At 33.4% G+C, this 22,987-nt stretch overlaps 1 protein-coding gene across 5 annotated transcripts in view; it reads right to left on the bottom strand.

Moving 5' to 3' along the window:
• NIPBL (NIPBL cohesin loading factor) overlaps window positions 1-22,987 on the bottom strand; it is a 203,777-nt gene that overhangs the window by 101,172 nt on the left and 79,618 nt on the right. For 4 of the 5 annotated variants that reach the window (XM_007192199.2, XM_057539730.1, XM_007192201.3 and 1 more), the window contains exons 2-8: window positions 17,500-17,642; window positions 15,362-15,527; window positions 13,441-13,568; window positions 7,980-8,079; window positions 7,312-7,463; window positions 2,588-2,748; window positions 1,588-1,684 (exon numbers count right to left, since the gene is read on the bottom strand). In XM_007192199.2, coding sequence (XP_007192261.2) covers window positions 1,588-1,684; window positions 2,588-2,748; window positions 7,312-7,463; window positions 7,980-8,079; window positions 13,441-13,568; window positions 15,362-15,527; window positions 17,500-17,563 — 868 coding nt within the window. In that variant the 5' untranslated portion in view covers window positions 17,564-17,642. The remainder of the gene's footprint in view (window positions 1-1,587; window positions 1,685-2,587; window positions 2,749-7,311; window positions 7,464-7,979; window positions 8,080-13,440; window positions 13,569-15,361; window positions 15,528-17,499; window positions 17,643-22,987) is intronic. The other variant, XM_057539728.1, reaches the window with a different exon arrangement.

Here is a 22,987-nt window from a genome sequence, read left to right as displayed (position 1 = left end):
ATGTGTTCGTGAGGTTAACTATTCTCAAGTTTTCTTCTCTTTCTATCTAAAGTTATCTATCCACCTAACAACCCATTCATCCATTCACTCATCTATCCAGCCTCAACAGTTAGAGGAAAAATGGTCTGGTTATCTAGAGCAACCAGCTATCCCACTGTTATTCCTCCCTGGCACTCTGATTATTTCTTACTCTGAAAATACTTGTAAGATATGTACCTAACTTTGATACCTAAAGTACAAATAGAGTTACTCTGGAAGTTGTTCTCTCTTTCAGAAGCCGGGTTATTTCTATGCCTGGAAGTTCATAGAATTATAGAATTAGAATGGCTCATAATTCTAATTATTGAATTAGAATGGCTCATAAAAGTTCAACTGTCACCTCATGAAGAATATCCCTGATCAAAGAGTTCGAACATAATCTATGAAAAAAAAAATCTTTACAAGGAGGCAGACCAGTCCATGTTTTAGACAGCTATAATTAGAATTTCTCACAGATAGATAAAATTTATTATCAGCTATATTGCAATTAATTAAAAGCTACTTCTTTAAAGTGGATACAATATTCTCTTCCAACAAACTTGGATGACTCCAATTATTAGACCTTAGTTTTAAGTATTTTAAAAAATAGCTCAAATCTGGACTTAGAATTTTGTGACTCTGTTATACACAGAAGACCACACAAGGTTCTTTGGGAATTTGAAGATAAATAAAATAAAATTCATGTCCATAAGATAGTACAGGATAAGTTATTAGAAAAAACAGAAACTAACGGCTTGGGGAAACCAGGGAAGGGTCCAAAGAAGATCACCCATTTAACTTAGAATTTGAAGAATTAATACGATTTTAATAAGTAGAAATGAAAGTAGGTGTAAGAGATCTAGTGAAGTAATTAACATAGAACAGGCCAGATTTTGATAAATGACTACCTAAGAAGTAAGAGAAGACTTTAAAGATAATTCAGGATTTGGAATAGCATTAAGAGAAACAGGAATGGAGGAAAGAACAGTGAGAACAATTTTGAACATGAATTTGAAATACCAGCTGATATGAGGAGGTTTTGTCTGGAAATGAAAAATTACAACTTGGGAGACAGGACTGGAAGCAAAAGACATTGATTTGGGAGTCCTGTTCACAAAAGTAACAAATGCTATTACCAAAGCTGAGTAAAATAGCCAAGGAAAAAAGTACAATGGAAGATTAAAAATCTAATGATAGAAATCTTGAGAAATGATAGAGCAGAGAAAAGAGCTAATGAAGAAAAAAAAATCAATGAAAAAAGGAGGAGGAAAATAGGTGGATTCAACACAAAATAAGTTTGGGGGGGAGGGTGAAGATTGGGGAAAGCTGATCAATAATTTCAAATATTTAAGAAAGATGAAAAAGATTGTGGTTTGAAAAGACCACTGGATTATTAGTTAGAATGATACTGTATATATCTGAAAACAGTATCAGTAAGTACAGGTTCATTATTTTCTACAATAAGTGAAAAACAATAGAGAATAATTTTTGGTAACTGCATTAAGAAGTCTGAATTCTTTACTCAACTGAAGTGTGAAAAATTTAAGGAAATTTTAGTTACAATGATACCTTTTGGAGTTCCATCACTTCCAGCAGGGGAACATACTGGCTGTGGAGACCTCAAGGGAAAAGATGCAGCATTCCTCATTGTTGAAGAATCTCCATCCTAGGAATAGAGTATAACATTTATATCTTGAATGATAGAAGAGGCTTTATAGAAATCTTAAAGAGAACCAATAAAAGACATAAATTACTGACAGGTAAAGTGTTGGTATTCAAAAGCATAATTCTTCTGCACTTTCCTGTTTTCTTCGTGGTATATCTTAGAAGAATTGAAATTGTATCCAAAAGAATCAACAGCCTAAGCATAGCAATGAATAAGAAAACTGGTATTACTAGTATGCTCCATTTTTGTTTGCTATTTTCTACCAAAGGAGCTCTGAACATCCCACCAGGCTGTAAATGTAAATGTCTTGAGGGCAGAGTCCAATGTCATCTTTGTTAAACTTAAATACATGTAACTTATGTGATAATACCACCAAGCCAATGACAAGACAGATTTCCAGTATGTGGAATATTTCAGTAACATTAAAGCAACATTAAATTTCAGGGAAAAAATTTCTGTACAAGTCTTAGAGGGAAAAAGAGCTAAGCACTAATAAATAAAGGCTCATTATTTAAGAGGACATCTTTGTGTGAGCAAGCATTTAAAAATGAAGTATATTTCATTAAGGACCTAAACCTCTAGACCAGAGGTTGGCAAACTTTTTCTGTAATGGGACAGATAGTATATATTTTAGGCTTTATGGATCATATACAGTTTGTCACATAACATTCTTTGTTGTTGTTCTTTTAAACTCTTTATAACTGTGAAAATCAGTCTTAGTTTATGGGTCAGACTACCGGCCAGTTTACCAACCCTGCTCTATAGGTACAGCTAGATTCTCAGACCCAGTATAATCCTCAATAAAAGGTAGATATCCTTCAAATTACAGAATTGAAATACTAGGTTATGAGACAAATATTAGAACTATTTTATTACCTTAATGATAACTAATATATTACATACGTCACTACTTAGCCTGTGCACCATGTGTAGGTAGTCGTCACTTGAGCCATGTCTAGGATTATCAGCATGATGATTAGCAGAATTGCCAGACAACGAACCAGAAACTTTATTATCATGTAGGTTTCTCAAACCACCTGCAACAATGGGACTTGATACCGATGCTGAAATTAATAAGAATTTTAAAAAAGCTTTATAAAAATAAACTGTTAAAATTCTTACAGGACAATAATAATTGTTCGCAAGTAATATTTTAGCATACATAAATTACAAAGACTAATATAATGAGCTGGCTGACTATCCAGAGCTTGATCAAATCTTAACACTTTGCCACAAGTCATTCAGATTGATTTTTGAAAAGAAATAAGACATTAGATATGGCTGAAGCTCTCCATATATCTGCATATTCCTCTCCTCTACTTCCTTCCCCTTATTCCCTACAAGTAACTACTATAATGAATTCAGAGTTCACTCTACCTATGAATACCTTTTTACCTTTGCTATAAATGAATATATTCTTAAATAACACATAGCACTATTTTGCACATTATGACTTTGTATAAATGGTATATGTATTGTATATATCCTTCTATAACTTGCTTTTTAATTCAATATTGTATTGAAATGTATCCATTTTTATATATGTAGTTTTAAATTCATTTACTTTGAATAATTACATATATTCTGCTGCATAATGTACATACTTTATCCATCCTTGTGTTAGTAGTTTATTTTTTTATTTTAAAAAAATATTTATTTATTTGTTTGTTTGCGCCAGGTCTTAGTTGCAGCAGGCGGGATCCTTAGTTGAGGCTTGCTGGCTCCTTAGTTGTGGCATGCATGTGGGATCTAGTTCCTGGACCAGGGATTGAACCCAGGCCCCTGGCATTGGGAGTGTGGAGTCCTAACCACTGTGCCACCAGGGAAGTCCCTTGTTAGTAGTTTAGATTGCTTGAGTATTTTTGCCATCATAAACAATGCTGTAATGTATATTCTTGTATATGACTTTTTTTACAAACGTGTCTAGGAGTGAAATTGCTGGATATTCCTGTTTTTAAACTTTACTAAATATTAACAAATAGCTTTCCAAATTATTTATGTCCACTCTACTGGTAGTAGATAAGTGTTCATACTGCTCTATATCCTTGCCAATGATTTTCGTCAATTTGAAGATGGGAAATGTCTCTGACAGCCACTTTAATTAGCATTTCCTTCCTTAATTAACAGTGAAACCAAGCATCTTTTCATGTGTATTGGACATTCAGATTCCCTACTTAACACAAAATCATAAAAATTACTGTCTGATATTTTCTTTCAAAAGTTTCATAGTTTTGTTTTTTCACACTTAGTCTTTAATCCATGTAAGAACAGAATATCTTTCCCATGAATGCTTGCTAGAACTTGAGATAAAACTGCCTGAGCATTTTTATCCCCACCCCTACTTATAAGGGAGATAGATTTTTAACAACTGAAGGAGGTATATGTATTTTAAACTGGAATAGATATTGTCAAACTGCTCTCTAAAATGGTTGTATCAATTTATGTCCCTATGAAGACTGTATGAAGTTCAAATTTCCCTGCACGCTATAAAATGTTACTAATCTGATAGATATAAAATTTTATTTCAATTTAATTTTGATTTGCATCCCTTTAATTGTGAGCCAGGTTGACCGTACTTTCGTATATGTATTACATCTTTCCGTATCCACTTTGCTTTTCTTTTTCAGTAAACTGTTTAATTCTGTAGTCTATTTTTGTCTTATTCTTATCAACCTGCATAAGATCTTGCTATATTTAAAATGAATACTTTGTAATAAATATTGAAAAAATTTTTTCCCTAAATTTACTTGTCCTTATTTCTTCTCTCCTATTACACAGAAATTTATAATTAATCTGTTTTTTTTTCCATTTCTAGAATCCAGTCCTGCTTAGAAACAAGGCCTTCTCGACCCTAAGGTACCCAAAATTCACCCCATGTTTTCTTCTTACAATTTCTTTTTAAATTAATTAATTTATTTTTGGCTGCACTGGATCTTCCTTGCTGTGTGCGGGCTTTCTCTAGCTGCAGAGAGTGAGGGCTACTCTTCGCTGCGGTGCGCAGGCTTCTCATTGCGGTGGCTTCTCTTGTTGCAGAGCACGGGCTCTAGAGCGCAGGCTCAGTAGCTGTGGCACACGGGCTCAGCAGTTGTGGCTCGCGGGCTCTAGAGCGCAGACTCAGTAGTTGCGGCGCTCAGGCTTAGTTGCTCTGCGGCATGTGGGATCTTCCCGGACCAGGGCTCAAACCCGTGTCCCCTGCATTGGCAGGCAGATTCTTAACCACTGCGCCACCAGGGAAGCCCCTTCTTCTTATAATTTTATGACTTAAAATACAAACGTAAATAGTTCATCCATCTAGAACATTTTTGCTCTAGATGATCTAGGAATCCAAATAAAATTTCAAAATGCCTAGCCAACCAATCCAACATGATTTATTAAACAATCCATTATTACACACTGATTCAAAGTACCACCTTTAGAATGACAAAATTGGAAAAATCACCATTTTCCAATGACCAGTGTAAAAACTGATGAAAAGAGAATCATTATTGGATGGTAAACCCTTTAGGATAAAGATTAATAGGAAATAGGACAGTTACATGATCTCAAAATATCACCTGACAGATTGCTCACTGACTGCAAAGAAATATTATGTTCCTTATAAAAGAAGACATGGAGTAGTCATCACCTAAATGTCACTAATAATGAAGCCACTTGCCATTATATGCCCTCTGATGTGATGCAGTATCAAGTGTACAACATTACTTATTTAGCACCCTTGCCAAAAGTATACAATTAGAAACTAACAGAGCCTTTAAAATAACTTCCAGTTGGTAGGAAATACAGGAAGTATATAAGCAAATTAAACAACACAATGAGGAAACAGTGAAGTCTAGAATATGGGATATTCTACAACAAAAGTAGCACAGACTCCTCAAAAAAACAAAAATTACCGTCATGGGGAAAGGGTATGGGACTGTTTAGATTAAAAGAATCAAAAGAGATGTAAAAACCAAATGCAATGTGTGAGAAACTAGATTAGATCATATGTGGGGGAAAAAAGGTTATAAAAGACATATTTGAGGCAACTGGTGAAAACAATGTAGATGGTATCAGATGATACTACAGAAATGTTCGTAATTTTTTTAGGGGTAAATTATTACACTTGGTGTTTATAAAGGAGAATTGACTTCCTAGCAGATGTATTTAAGGACAGAGAGGCAGAATGCCTGTTGGTGAAATGGTTCACTGTGCTATTCTTTCAACTTTTCTGCATGGTTAAAATTTTTATAATATAGTGTTTTTTAAATATTACCTTTCACAAACTCTGAATTCCCACAGACATCTGCCTTATTTCTGGAACCATTTCTGTCCCATTTACCGATCTATTTGTTCCTTACCATATTAAATTTTCTTATTTATAATAATTTTGGTATCTGTGTGGGGCTAATCCCTAGTATTATTTTTGGTCTCTCAAGTATCTGAGAATTTCTAAGAAATGATTCATTACTGAATAGGCCCTCAAACTACATTTTTCTTTTGATTTTGTGATTTCAACTTATTCTTTTGAAAAAGCTGGGTTTATCTTGTTATAAAACAACAACAGTGTTTAAAGTAAAAATTTATGGTTTTTTTCTACACATATTTATGTGGATATTTCCGTATGAAGCAAATGTGTCCTTTCAATATTTTCCCTCTTATTAATTACATTTAAAATGTTTCACATAACTTTGGCATACCAGAGTAGAAGAGTAATATTTCACAAGTATCAACAGCCCATATACACGCATACTTCTGTTCAGCACTCACACTAAATTCTATAATTTTGGACGTGTCTATTCCAAAGGTGTGGTTTGTCTCCAGGTTTTTCCTTGACTTACTGTATAAAATAGGCTCAACCTACCATTTCATTATCTAGCTTTGGAAAACCAGAAGTTGGCTGTTTTAATAGATGACACTAAGTTAAAAGTTTGTAAGATAAAAGTTTATAAATGAAGCATGTTTTGATCCATGCATAATAAAAAACCAAGAATACAAACAGGAACTAATGACTGACTGTGAATGTTAAAAATTTGCTGTTAATTATGAGGGACAAAAACACAGATATCTGTTATATTACCTTTTGCACTTTTCAAAATTTCTCTAAAAAAGTACAATATACTAGTAAATACATTATTTAATAGCCATGACATAGATCCCAACGCAGTATGATCTTAAAAAGACATATTATCAACAATTGACTTCAAATGAGAACTAGTAATCTAATCCCAGAAAATTTTGAATCCAAGAATATTAATTTTCCTCTACCAGTACTGTATCTACTTGATATTAAAATTTTCACACTACATATACTTTACTAATTAAAACGTAATTCTTCTTTGACTTAGTGGTACTGTAAGAAGCCCAATTAAATAAAGCAGTTCCTAATTTCATAACTAGATATATTCAGTTGTATAATATAATAAGGTAATCCAAAGAGTCAAATTACACTGATATTTTTATCTCCCAAATGACTTCCCAAGTAATAAATATAACATATTTTTAATAATATAAGCCACAGCTTAAAAGAAATGTTCATTGACAAAAAAGTATACAGTTTAGTATTTGTGTTTTAAAATTTATAAAAAGAAAAAAATGAATTTGCTGGGAACTAGAGGCATTCCCTGTAAATAAACAAGCAACTTTCTTACCTTGCTGCATTTGTGGATGTGTTGTATAACTTGAAGGATGGGAATATGGCATGTATCCTGCAGGGCTTTGTGGGGCATATGGACTAGGCACTGGGCTGTTTTGTTGTGGCATAAATCTGTTCCCAGAGCTTGTCTGTGGTGGCACAAACCGGCTAAAACCCAAAATCCAAATAAACAATATCAGGAAATGAAATAAATATGATATTCCTTGATATTTCACTGTCATAAAATTCTCCAAACTCTAATTTGTATAAAATAAATGTACACAGAAAAATTCTGAAAAATAAATAACGTACAAAAATCATTCACAATTCATAATCTAAGAGTTATACTAAGCAGTTTGTAAAAACTGGAGTAATTCATTTATTTTACATGCTCCCTAAATTCTACTCAATGAATTTTCTTATTTATCTCAAACATGCTGGTTATTTTAACACATTCTTTTGTTTGTATGAAATTAAGTTACTATTTATTTAAATTAGTATATTAGAGCATTTCCACATATAACATTTTAAGGCAAATATTCATGTGGGTTACTATTTAAGGCTAAGCATCTAAACTTTTTAACTACACGTAATTCACCATTACCTAAATGTATGTATACACTGTATATTCACAAGCATATTCACTACAGAAAACAGTACTTAATAAAATGATATATACATTACCTGGAGGGGCTATGTGAGATAGTGGTTTGTTGATAATTGGAAGATGCAGGACTACTGTGCATGGAATTCTGAGAAAGTTTATACTGAGACATCATCATTCCTACACAACATACAAAAATGGTAAAACATGTTATTTTCTTCCAATGGTAAAGCATTCTTTAAGTGATTTAAATCAATCATTCTTTCACAAACATTCGAAAGTTCTTTGTTCTTTTCTTTTTGACCAACATGTTAATTTTGAAGAGCAAAATATAGAAACTATAAATTTCAAGTACAACCAATTTTACCAAAACATCCTTTTAGCACATAACTAATCCAGGGACAGAGATAGAGATATAATTTTTTGTTTTTAAATTTACTTGCTTACTTATTGTCCTATCATTTAGCCTTAGAATTGAAAAGAACTTTCAGAAGTTGCTTTATCTAACCTCTCTCCAAATACTACACACTTCTGTCTACAACAGGCTTTTGGATGGTTTTCCTATTACATGGAATACTTTATTACATACATCTCCCACCTTAGGAGCTTAATTTTACAACTCTATTTATTTCATTGTGATTCGGACCTAAGTTTTAAAAAGTACTTTACTTAGGGGCCCAAAGTCTGAGGTATTGAAATTACCATCTGAAAGTCTGTTAACGAACAACAGAATGCTCCTGTTCTTTCTTCCACAGTAATTCTTGCCATAAAATAGGATTAAATGAATATTTGTTTAATGAATGAAAGTGTGAGAAGAGCTTTCAGATTCTCACATTTCTTTTCAAGTTAGACATTGTTCCTTCAACTGTTGCATAAGTGGCGTTTTGTTATATAGGAGATGCAGAAAAATTCAGCTATTTAGACACTCTAAAATCAAAGACAAAAATCTATGATTAACTCTGACCTTTCGTATGATATGTATAGCCAATCTTTCTGGGAGTTTCAAGTATCACATTATTTCCCCAAATTTCATTTCCTGCTGCTGATATGAAAAGTGCCTTTCACCAGAAACATTCAAACAGAAGTTACATATTCATCTGCCAGGAACTACAGAAAGGATTCTAGCTCTACAACAGTGGCTGAATGAGATGAGAGCACCTTAAAGTCTAACACTAATAGCGTGTTTTCTATGTAGTCTAAATTTCATATTTACGAATTTTCTCTTCCAACTCAAATTCAGTACTAAATCATATATTCCATGGCTTAATAATTTAATTACTATAACTACTGTTGCTGTTTTTTTTTTTTTTTTGAGAGAAAGGGGGCAAGACTCCATGAGATGGGAATTAAAAAGTATTTTCTCCTGGCAAGAGGGAAGAGAAATGGGAACATATTGTATATGTATAACTGATTCACTTTGTTATAAAGCAGAAGCTAACACACTATTGTAAGGCAATTATACTTCAATAAAGATGTTTAAAAAAAAAAAAAAAAAAAGTATTTTCTCCTGAATTAACAGTCATCACTGTGACAAGCTGGAATTACTAGTTTGGAGGCAGTGGCTTTATAAATAAAAGGGGCAAATAAAATACTAGTAGTCCTTTCCGATTCTCTCAGAGATCCAAAGAACTATGAACAAAGTGATTTGCACATTATTAAATTTTCTCCAAATGTGTGACTCACATTTATATTTAACAACCAAAAATCACCTTTTAAAAATTTAAAGCCAAATGGAAAATGCTTAGAAAAAAAAAAATCACAACATGCAATGAATCAATTTTTAAATGCTAGTTTGTTTTTACAAAGTAGGATATGGAGAAATGAAACAATGTTTCAGACTAAAAAATAAGCATATATAGTAAAAACCACAAATATGTGACTGAAAGGTGAATACTCAAAGTTTCTTATTAGAGATATAACTTATAAAAATGTAGTATAAATAGCCTTGGAAGACTTCCTTTATTCAGTCTTACATTTATTTACGTTATCCTATACTGAATGCCCTTATCCTATTTCCTATTACAGGCATACCTCGGAGATATTGCAGATACGGTTCCAGACCACCGCAGTAAAGCAAATATCGCAATAAAGGGAGTTACATGAATTTTCTGTGGTTTCCCAGTGCATATAAAAGTTATGTTTACACTATACTGTAGTCCATTAAGTGTACAATAGCATTATGTCTAAAAAAACAATGTACATACCTTAATTTAAAAATACTTTATTGCTAAAAAATGCTAACCATTGTTTGAGCCCTCAGTGAGGTTGTAATCTTTTTGCTGGTGGAGGGTCTTGCTCAATGTTGGTGGCTGATGACTGATCAGGATGGTGGTTGCTGAAGGTTGAGGTGGCTCTGGCAATTTCTTAAAATAACACAACACTGAAGTTTGTTGCATTAACAATGAAGTTTGCTGCATTGATTGACTCTTTCCTTTCATGAATGATATCTCTGTGGGATGCAATGCTGTTTGACACCATTTTACCCACAGTAGAACTTCTTTCAAAATTGGAGTCAATTCTCGCAAACTCTGCTGCTACTTCGTCAACTAAAGCTTATGTAATATTCTAAATCCTTTGTTGCCATTTTAACAATCTTCATAGCATCTCAGCCACAAGTAGATTCCACTTCAAGAAACCACTTTCTTTGCTCATCCACAAGAAGCAACTCCTCATCCATTAAATTTTAATCACGAGATTTCAGCAATTAAGTCACATCTTCAGGCTTTACTTCTAATTCTAGCTCTCTTGCTATTTCTACCACATCTGCAGTTACTTCCTCCACTGGAGTCTTGTACCCCTCACAAGTCATCCATGAGAACTGGAATCAACTTCTTCCAACTCTTGTGAATGTTGTTATTTTGACTTCTTCCCATGAATCATGAATGTTCTTAATGGCATCTAGAATGGTGAAACATTTCAGAAAGTTTTCAATTTGCTTTGTCCAGATCCATCAGAGGAGTTACTATCTATGGAAGCTAGAGTCTCATGAAATGTATTTCTTAAAATAATAAGACTCGAATGCTGAGATGACTCCTTGATCCATGGGCTGCAGAATGGATGTTGTGTTAGCAGGCATGAAAACAACATTAGTTTTGTTGTACATCTCCATCAGAGCCTCCTGGATGACCAGATGTGCTGTCAATGAGCAGTAATATTTTGAAAGGAATCTTTTTTTCTGAGAAGTAGGTCTCAACAGTGGGCTTAAAGTATTCAATAAACCATGTTATAAACAAACATGTTTGTCATCCAGGTTTGTTATTCCATTTATAGAGTACAGGCAGAGTTGATTTTGCATAACTCTTAAAGGCCCTAGGATTTTCAGAATGCTCAATGAGCACTGGCTTCAACCTAAATTCACCACCTGTATTAGTTCCTAGCAAGAGAGCCAGCCTGTCCTTTGAAGCTTTGAAGTCAGGCATTGACTCTCCTCTCCAGCCATGAAAGTCCTAGGTGGCATCTTCTTCCAATAGAAGACTGTTTTGTCTACACTGAGCATCTTTTGTTTAGCACAGCCACCTTCATTAATTATTTTAGTTAGATCTTCTGGATAACTTGCTGCAATTTCTACATCAGCACTTGCAGCTTCGCCTTGTACTTTTATGTTATGGAGATAGCTTCTTTCCTTAAATCTCATAAACCAATCTCTGCTAGCTTCAAATTTTTCTTCTGCAGCTTTCTCACCTCTCTCAGCCTTCGGAGAATTGAAGAGAGTTAGGGCCTTGCTCTGGATTAGGCTTTGGCTTAAGGGAATACTCTGACTGGTTTGATCCTCTACCCAGACCACTAAAACTTTCTCCATATCAGCAATAAGGTTATTTAGCTTTCTTAACATTCAAGTGTTCACTGGGGTATAGCACTTTTCATTTCCTTCAAGAATTTTTCCTTTGCTAGGTGGCTGTATGGGACAAGAAGCCTAGCTTTTGGCCTATCTTGGCTTTTGACACGGCTTCCTCACTAAGCTTAAGCATTTCTAGCTTTTGATTAAAGTGAAAGACATGTGACTGTTCTTTTCACTTGAACACTTAAGAGGCCATTGTAGAGTTATTAATTGGCCTCATTTCAATATTGTTGTGTCTCAGAAAATAGGGAGGCCCAAGGAGAGGGGAACTGCCAGTCCTGCCAAAACATACATTTATTGATTAGTTCACTGTCTTACATGGGTGCGGTTCCTGGTGCCCACAAACAATTACAACAGTAACTTCAAAAATCACCGATCAGAGATCACCAGAACACATACAATAATAATAAAAAATTAAAACTGCGATAATTAACAAAACGTGACAGAGACACAAAGTAAAATGCTGCTGGAAAAATGGCACTGACAGACTTGTTCAATGCGCGGTTGCCACAAACATTCAATTTGTAAAACAGGCAATATCTGAGAAGCGCAATAAAGCGAAGTGCAATAAAACGAGGTATGCCTATAGCCTTTCTTCCAATCAACAATCTCTCCATATTTTCTTTCATTCCAACACTCTTCCAGAGTATGTGTAATTCTAGCTGTCCTTTCACCATTCCTATCTGTCTCCTACTACTGCCACCTAGCTTATTAGTTCTGATGAAGATACAGTCTTGCCCTGCATACCTACCTTTGATTTCCTGAAAGGAAATTTCCCTGGATTCACTTTGGGAAATGGATAGTAACCATGCAATTGCTTTAAAAACACAACTTACACACAAATGTAAAGAATCAACAAAGTAATACTATTAAAAAACAAAACTAAGAAATGGAATGGCAAGCTTCATGGAGGTACTGTCAACAAATGTGGCAATATTCTTGAATACAAGTAACCAATTAAATAAACTAGACCTTCCTGGGTTCTCTAAGCTATTCCCTTCTGACTGTTTTAATCTTGAGAGGGAAGCAAGTACTTGGGCTTGCCAGATTCAGTAAGCTTCAGACCAGAACAATGTTCCTAACTTAAAGGTTCTTCTTGACTACAGAAAAATCATATTTGTGTTGGATATCACATTTTTATGGGTTTTCTAATGCTTACTATAAATAGAATTTTCCTTAATAGTAATACTTATTATAAACCTTTTTCTATTGCTAAGGCAACAAAAGCGTTAAACCAATTACTACATAAGCATGAATATAATCACCATCGATACTAAAACTAATACCTGGTATAATTATTTATACATGTACTACACGTTGAGAAGCTCTGCAGATATTTTTATTTATTATTTGATTAATGAAAAGACTCCTTTCATATTTATTCTATGATTTTTTTAAATAAAAAAAATTCCTAAAGCTCTTTCATTGACTGAACTAATAAAGTCTGAAATATCTAGCAAACTACATATTAAGCTTTGCCTAATTCCCAAGGAATTTAGTTACATATTAAACTGCAAGAATGTTAACATCCATTTAGTTTCCTTTTCGTTCTTGGCTTCATTCAAGGTATCAACACGGCATTAACAGATGACAAGCTAGCTTGTTAAAGGACACACCTGAACTTAATTACATGTGAAACAAGTTCTAATACGGGACACATTAAAGAAATATATACTATGAAATTCAATTATTAAAAACCTCACCACTTTGTACATATCTGTTCTGCATACTTTTCTCCCTGAAAACGTTAGGACTCCTCGCCAGGATGGCCTGCAACAAGACTGGTATGTCGCCTTCTGGATCATCACTGCCAAGGTTATCTTTCAACTCTCTGGCATTGAAAAAATAAATACAAAACATTAAAACAGTGATGGATGATTAAGAATTCGCCAGTGAAATTCAGACAACGCTGAGGCAGAAAATCAAGAAGACTTATGGTATAAAAATAAATTACACAAGCATGTCTAACAGTTTTGTGGATTTTTGAAGACGCTAATCCTAGAAGAAATAGAATTATCAAAAAAATGACAGAGGGGAATTCTTCTACGGACTTCTTTTCCCCCACCCCATTTTACTTTAAACAGAAAAAAAAAAAAAAAACCCAAACATTATTTTATGGAACTGTAAGTTTATTTAAGAATGTTCATATTAGTTTCAAAGGAGAAAATAGTGTCTATTCTAAACTATTCAAAATAATGGAAGGGTAGAGGTGATAATTATGCACAGAAGTTTATATTTGGGCTTGGAATATATTTTCTCCCTTACATCTGAATGTGAGTGGATCTGTCTTTTTGAGAATGTCCTCTGAATGAAATAATGTTGCCATGTTGGTTAAGACAAGACCCAAGGTTACATAATTTTCCCCTCTTTATTCTCTTCTCAAATAAAGCCACCAGGGGAAAAAACCCAAGCAAGTGGTTAAGAATAGCTGCAATTAGTAAGTAGCAAATTAAGTTCACAACTATGGAAGGTAAATGATAAAAAAATTAAATATAGGCAGCATTTTAAGTCTTATATTCTACACGTCACTGTTCCACTCATTAAATCTAGTTAAGATTCATAAAGATGGTATCCAATGATAAAATTAATTTCTGAGGGCAATCTTAAAGCAGCTCTCCATATAATAAATCATAACTATTCATGTGCTATTTCCCTTATCTCTTTAAATATGTGGTGAAAACTTTTGACTAAGGATGTACATGTATAAGAAGTGATATAATATTTAGACATTGTTGAATTTCTGGAGTGACATAACCAATCATTTCTCAGTTTCTCCATCAGAAAATTCACATTTAGTATTTCACCTAAATTCATCAGGTTTAAAAATGGCCCTAAAGTATGTGCTACAGCTAATGGCAGAGACCTCTCCATTATAATGTGCTTTATCCTCATTCTGCTAAATAATGAACTTTAAGTTAAACAACAGTAAAAGAATGGAAGGACACATGAGTACCGCTGAGTAGTGGGTTGTGAACTTTTTTACATTTTTGTGTTGAGATATTATAAGTATATACTGCTTTTGTAGTAAAAAGTAAATTTTAAAAAGTATACTCGTGCAAAAGTTCTGTAAATAAGCTACGTAATTTAAGTGCATATTATTTTAAAAGTCTATTGTGTGAAAATACACACCTATGTTCAGATTGTACTATAAATCCTGGAAAAAAATTAGTCCCAAATTCTGTAGTAGCCTTCCTTGAAGTTAATCTTTGAGTTCTTGTTATACTTTACACGAAAAGCATATAAGCCTACTCCAAATAAAGCCAGCATTAAAGTCCCTAGTGCCTGGGAATTCTAACGACTCCAGCAATTCCAGGAAAAAGGGAGCTAACTTCATGAGCAACTTTAGACCTCTGCACAGATCCGTCTTGATGAATCCCAAGATTATTATAAGAATCAAAAAGATCCTCATAGAATCACATGGGTCAGAACTACTGTCTCAAAATAACTATGCCCTATTTAAATCTCATTAATATCTCATCACAGTAAGGCTATATTCTCACTTGGATATTCAAGTAATTTAAAATAAACTATGTATTAAAGATTTTTTGAAATAAAAGTAAAACCAGGAATACTGATTCTCTTAGTAAGACCAAAACTTTTCATTTTATTTTAGATTGTACTTACATGTGATCTGTTGATACCTGGTTGAGGCTATGCACAAGCTGTGAAACCAAATTATCATCCCTACAGGCCAAAAGGCAGTTCACCTCTTCTGCTATTCGTGCATTAAAGAGAAGGCTCTTTGTAGTTGTAGCAGGTAAAGGGGATGGAAGAGGCAGCTGGTTCAGGACTATTGGGAATAAAATCAGATTATTAGAAACTGAGTGACAGAAAGAAATCTCTTTAGTGTTTAAATGTATTTGGGGATTAAAAATAAGTTATAAATATAAATGTGACAAATTTATAAAAAGGTATTCCATCTCTCCCCCAACAAACCCCAAACAACTCTATTAAAACTCCCCACACGTCCCTTGGACCATAATAGATTATACTACTCTCTAAGAATAAAACTCTGTGCTAACTTTTCATGTCTTAAATCTTTATTAATTTAATAAATGAGTAAAAAAACTAGGGTTAAAAACTAAGTAATTTCCAAGAATTGAGACTATATTAATTATTTCTGTTATAAGATTTATCAGAATCAAATAAATAAACCAAGTAACAATACCTGACTCTTTACCAGATAGACAAGTAATGTGTGTTTTTAAAAGCTTAAATAAATACAAAAATAAAGAGCTCACTTCGGTAGGAGAACAACGTCCACAGAATAGGATTCTGAAGGAAGAAAAATATCTAAGGAATTTTGCTTTAAGTTATAAATTACTAAATAGTCTCTCTTCATTTTATTCTGACAGCAAACAAAAGGGCATAAATGTTTTACAGTAGTCTAAATTCAGTTATTTAATGTCTTCATATAAATGAAATTTGTTCATTTGTCTAAACTAAAAGTTAAGAAAGTTAACTACAGTGTCTTTGTTTTTGGTTTAATTTCTAATCACCTATATAGTATAACTATCATGCCACTCAGCCACAATGGGTAATAACAGGGTTTTTATTAATAAAAACACTGGAAACAAATTATTACTTAATAAGTAGGGCTTATTGGGCAAATTTTTAAAATGAGGTACAGCTGAGATAATGGGCAGACCACCCCCCCCCAAAGAAATTCCTGGTAGTATATTTGATTCTGTACTCCTACATAGTATATGAATTTATGGCTTACTTATAACAAAGTGATAACCAAAACTAAAGACTGTTTCAAAAGCTTTCTTACCTGAGTTATTCTAACCCTACTGGCTACTTTCTTGTTATGTCAGATTTTATAAACTAGCCCTGCTGCAAAGCTGTAGGCTGTTATCTATTTTACCCCCACTTAAACCAGCTGGACATTAATAACAGAAAAAAATAGTATTTGGGGGAAAACAGATGAAAACATTTCTTGAAGTTATTTTCTTATGGCTCCTTTTATGAAGCCCCATATCTTGCATAATGCTTGCTATACAAAGAAAAGTATGTCATCTCCTCACGGTCTACCCTCCCCTCTCATATCTCTTTTTCCCTTTATTCAGGTAGGATAAGGACTAACATTGTGAGGAGCTTTTTGCACCATTACCCAGGGACTAAGTATTAGAGCTGCCTACCAAAAGAATGAGTCCCTAAAATGTTATGCTACACTAATTAAATCTCAAGAGAATGAAGATGTTCTTAAACTTAAGTGTTCACGGTAAAATAGGCTCTTGACATCTATGACAAACTCCAAAAGATTACTAAACATGACATCCAAAATAAACGTCACTAAGAAATCAGATTATGTTGGGCTATCAAATTTTCTTCTTTGAAGGGCAGTTTCAGTTACCATTTCCATAAACGCTTTTTTAAAAGTCTGTAATAGTTCCTATATGCAAACCCATGCTTCTTTGGTTTTGATTTGTCTTAATGCTTTGTTTCAACTTCTTTGATCCTTACTTTTGCATTTATCCCTTCATCATATAAGACCTTTAAACAAACACACACTACCATTTCTTAATGGGTCCTTAGCATGAAACAGAAGTTAAGGTCTTATCTATTATTAGTTGACTACACTAATTCTGTTACTTTCACATTTATGCCAATAAACCAAAGAAAATAATGTTGTGTGTCATTCAAAATCTAAAATCTTTACACATTTTGCTATTTATGACGCTGCAAATAATTAATGTTATAGTCTCTTTAAAAATCAATGTCAGAGTAGAACATAAATTAGATAAAACAACCAAACTTACGGTCTGTGAGACTAGCAATCCCCGCAAGAGTAGTGATGGGGACATGGGGCATATCCCCATTCATCCTGAAGTTCTGGAATGGTGTTGCCTATGAAAGTACTTAGTTCAGGTGCCAGCTGTCATTACTTCCCATTTCCCAAACACTGCAACAAAAAACAGACAATTATTTGTAACAATATGTCAAATATATTACTACTAGGGAAGTGCTTAAAAAATAAAATTTTCTGCTTTTCTTGTTTGCTCAAGCTATATAACAATAATAGCCATCATGCATATACTACTTACTGTATGTTACACACTGCAAAGTGCTTTGTATACAATAACTCATTTAGTCCTCACAACAACCAACTAAAGTAGGTACTATTATTTTCTGCATTTTACTGATGAGGAAATTAATTTACATGAAGTTTCAAGTAATTTGTGGAGCAAAGATTAGAACCCAAGCAATCTGGCTCAAGAGTCTGTGTAACTAGTAGGCTATATTACCGGACAGGGATACTCAGTTTTGACAAGCACTATTTTCTTTGCCACATCATAAATACATAAAAATTTAGCTTCAACTTGCCTTTCTAGTAAATAATGTGCACATTATTAAAAGATTTGTCTTATTAAATAGCTTCATAAAATAAACGGCAAACAAAAGAAGTCTGCTCTACATCAATTATCTAAGACATAGTGCTAAAATAGAAAACTGAATTGTAATTTTTAGTTTAAACAGTTTCAATGTTTTCTCTTTGAGGTTATACCTGCTAGTCATTAACTTTTAAGAGAACCTCTAAGTTTTTTGAATTAAAAACTTCAAAACAGTGTAATGATATAATAACTCCCCTTACTCCTACATCTTAATGCAACTTTACAATTTATGTTTTTTCATTAAAAAAGTAAAAGTATAGGGCTTTCCTGGTGGCGCAGTGGTTGGGAATCTGCCTGCCAATGCAGGGGACATGGGTTCGAGCCCTGGTCTGGGAAGATCCCACATGCCGCGGAGCAACTAGGCCCGTGAGCCACAACTACTGAGCCTGCGCGTCTGGAGCCTGTGCTCCGCAACAAGAGAGGCTGCAACAGTGAGAGGCCCGCGCACCGCGATGAAGAGTGGCCCCCGCTCGCCACAACTAGAGAAAGCCCTCGCACAGAAACGAAGACCCAACACAGCCATAAATAAATAAATAAATAATAATTAAAAAATAAAAATATATTAAAAAAAAGTATAAGTATATAAGTAGTTAAAATTAAGAACTTTCTTTTTCTTCACTTTTATTATAAATATGATATACTGACAGAAGTTCCTAAAACATATATGTATGGTTTAACAGTTAAAAAGTAAGCATCCATGGAACCACTCTAGCAATCTAGCTCCTTCTAAAGATAACAACTATCCTGTGTTTTTATCAACAGTAATCATTTCTTTTTCTTTTTATTCCTTTAATGACTTTTATATGTACATTCTTTTTTAGTAGCTGGCTAAGGAAAAAACACTGTTTTCCTCTGATGAATGACTGACACAAAACTTGCTAGTAGAAGCCCACTATAGGGAAAAGGCACAAGAAATAGTATAGGAAAGATATAATTACTACTGGCTATCCTCTATTTTTCCTTTTGCTCCACGATGGACTTTATACTTTGAAGTAATTAATTTGATTATTTAATAATCACTAAAGAAGTTTAAAGAAGCACTGCATATTTAACAGTTGCATCAAGCACTTAAAAAAATCAGTTAGAATTTAAAAGCTGACAGAGTCATCAAAACAATACAGTTTTTCTAAGTTTAGGTTAATAAGAAAGTTCCATTTTATAATTAGTAATTGATGGGGAAAAAAATCATTGAATGCAAATTATGGATAGAACAGCACAAAACCTCTTGTTATTCATATATGACTCACTATTGTACATGTAAATTGCCATATTCATTCAAGCAGATTAAGTAACAAGTGACCGTGTTTAAGTATTTAATTCAGAGGATAGAAACCCATAAAGAACAATATGCTAGGGGATTCTCTTGTGGGCTATTTGACTTTATTCTATTTTCCTAAATTCCAGATGAGTAACATGTAAAGTAGACCCAACCCTAGGCTGGCGTTTTTTTTAGCCTAAAAAGATTTACATATTTAGCTACCACGTGTGAATTGGAAGATTAATAAATCTAACCATAATATTTTTCTCAGTTGATATAATAAAGGCATCTAAACACTCTGATGTCAACTCAAAACTTGGTGCTTTAACTATGAATTAAGTATTTGGCTACTGACAAATATTTACACCATACTGCTGAACTGTGACAATTTCATGTGATCGAAGATTTTGAAGAACAGAAGACTTTGGTAGAAACAGACTTATAATTTTAGCTAAGGTCATAGATTTTAATGAATATGAGTAATCTATAGAAATGTTGCTGTCTTATGCTAGAAGGTGACCAAAGACCATCAAGAAACAACATTCCTAGAACTCTAAAAGTGAATATACACACTCCTAATTAGACATGGCATTTCTGGCTCTGGATTGGGCACTGTTTGGTTCACCTGCCTCTGTGAAAGTACACTGTCTTTCATGAAACTACCAAAACTGAAGCTGAAAGTCATTATCTCTGGGGAAGAATGTGTCCAGAATGAAATGGTAACCAAATGGGAAAGGTTATAAATGAGTGCTTTAGAACTGTCGCTTAAGGCAGTGCTTTATTTAAAATCTGTGAACGGTGACTGATTAGTAGATTGTAAAATAAATTTAGTGGGTTGAGATCAATACTGAGAGGGATGGAGAGACCAGAACTGTAAGGCTACACTGCACACTGCTTTGAGAGTCTAGGTAACATGTCTTTCTAATGATGGGTCACCAAATCAAAGCAGTTTGAAAGTTGCTGATTTAAAGAAATGGAAGAGTAAAGAAAGTAGCCCACTGCATTAAGTGGTAATGAGAATGAAATAAAATAATGCATGTAAATCACTTGACATACTACCTGGCACATAGTAAGTGATCCAGAAAGTTAACAATGTTACTGCTAACTGGAAAAACACTTCTGGAGGAGCAGAGGAGAAACATAGGTGCATAAGGGAAAAGGGGTCTTTCAATACAAGTACTCCCTTCTTCTGAAAGACCTACTAAAAATTATTATCCAGTATATATTTCACCATAGTATTACAAATATGTGTAATAGTCCTAGGCATGCTCACCTACAATTACTAATCGTTAATTAGTGGAAGATATTTTGGTAAATTTCCATTTCAGCCCATTATAACGAGTCTGAAGGGAACTTCTAAGCACTTGCCAAGATTTTTAAAGACCTTAGTCTTTCACTCGCTTAATTTCATTTCAAAATTTATGATTTCCTAATGTAAATGATAGAAATGAAAATAAAACAGTATTGGTAAAAGTCATAATAATAATATTCAAATTGAAATGGATTTGGAATAAAAGGCAATCTCATAATCTGACGGTAGATAAACTTTCCTGTACAGCCACTTCGTACCCCACAGCCCAAAAATATGTATAATCTGTCTCAACAATTGCACCTTTTTAGTAGTGAAAAACTGGTAGAAATGATAACTAACATTTATTGAGGACCTACTATATAATAAAAACTGGTAATAAACACATAAAATGTACTCTCATTCAATTCTTATATAAACCTGAGGTACTAATATTCCAGTTTTATTTAATGAGGAAACTTCTTGATTTGTCACATTATCTCAGAAATCTTTCATAAATGCAGATATGTCTCATTCTTTTTCTAATATTATTTTATAGCTCAACTGAAATATCAAATTTAAATGAATGTTATTCAGTAAACTATACCATGTAAATATAAAGTAAGGCGATTATGACTTTATGGAATCAGACTCCTTACTTGATAAATTATAACCACGTGTATTTTGTACTTGGTTTACATCTTATGGTACTTCAAGTACTCTTACTTTCTTCTTGATCGGACTATAGAGCAGTAAGCAAAACTCACATTGAAGAAAATCAGTCTTTGATAAAAGATTATAAAGAATAAGTTAACACCCTCATACTTTTTATGCTGAGTTAATAACTTCTCAAAATTGGCATAATATAATAACATTTTATTAAATATTGTCAAGCACAAACCCCTTATTTCCTCCATTTCTGAGCATATCATCGATGAGATAAATGTATGCTAAATATAAGATATCAATTTGGTAACTTTTCCCATAATAGCCATTCAGTCTGCCTTAAATTAATAATTGAAATTCCATTAAATTGTACTTTGTATTGTTCTCCAGAAAATATGCGTCACCTTTTTTTTGGACCTAACTAAAGCATTTTCCTTTTACCGGATAGTTAAAATAGTCTCAAAATGTCATACTAGGTTAGATCAATAGTTCATCCAAACCCACACAGCTAGCTACTCCTTGAGTTATAAATGGTGGCCAAAAGACAGATGTTAGCTTCTCATATAGATACTGGGAACTGAAAATAATATCAATGTGTACAGTTCAAGCCCATTTTTGCTTAAAATACATTTTTATACAAATGATAGGCATGAAAAAAGGTTCTTTAAGAATATATTTTTAAACCATTAACAATGGTTAGGGGGTGGGATGTATTCTGGTATTTTGGGGAATTCCCATTTTTGTAATATTTATATCTGCGTTGCTTGGATTTTAAAAAAACTATTAGACAATTATTTTATAAATCAGAAAAACAATGATATAAAATATGTATTAAAATGAAAAACATTAAATGAGCCTTCTAATAGGTGCTGCTATATGTACACAGATTTCTCTGGTATATCTGTATAATTATCTATGAAACCTATGTTAAGAATCTACTGTATAAAGACCCTATGGTAGGTGTTAAAGACTAATAGAATATGCAGGGTGCATTCATAAGCACTTTGGCCAGAGCATAAGGCCAGAAAGATGAATTAGACCCTGCAAAGGTATTTGTTATGAAATGTTGACTTTTTTTTATATACTTGATATAAATGAACTTAGTAAGACTAAAATAAGAGTGATAAGGAAAATGGGGTGGTAGAGAGTGAAAATAGAGGCAGAAAGTTGTTGGACGAATACTTCAATATTGAAATATAATGATGGTCTGATTTTGGATTCATTCAGATTAAAATGCCAAAGTAATATCCAGTTGTTGGAGATGTCTAAAGTAGGAAGTTGGAAATTCTGGAATCCACAAAAGAGGTCAGAACTACAGTTATAAATATGGAAGTGATCCATAGAGGACTGATAACAGTTAAATTATAATAACAGATGAGACAGGCAAGAGACCAGGTAACTTCTGCAGCGGAAATTTTTTTAGCACTTCTTACATGCCAGACATTAACACATACATTTCCTTAATTATCAAAGTCAGAGGATTGTGAAGATGATCTCTATTTCAGAGATACAAAAATAAGGCTAAGAGCCTAAATGTTTTGCCTGTGGCTACAAAGCACACAGCAGAGCTGATATGTGAACTCAGGTGTTTCTAACCAAACCTTACATTCTCAAGCATATCTGAAGGACATAAAACTGGGAAA

The sequence above is a fragment of the Balaenoptera acutorostrata genome, chromosome 2 (assembly GCF_949987535.1).
Source record: "Balaenoptera acutorostrata chromosome 2, mBalAcu1.1, whole genome shotgun sequence".
Taxonomy (NCBI): domain Eukaryota; kingdom Metazoa; phylum Chordata; class Mammalia; order Artiodactyla; family Balaenopteridae; genus Balaenoptera; species Balaenoptera acutorostrata.
Note: the sequence above shows the minus strand (reverse complement) of the source record. Positions and strands in the feature narration are given on the sequence as shown.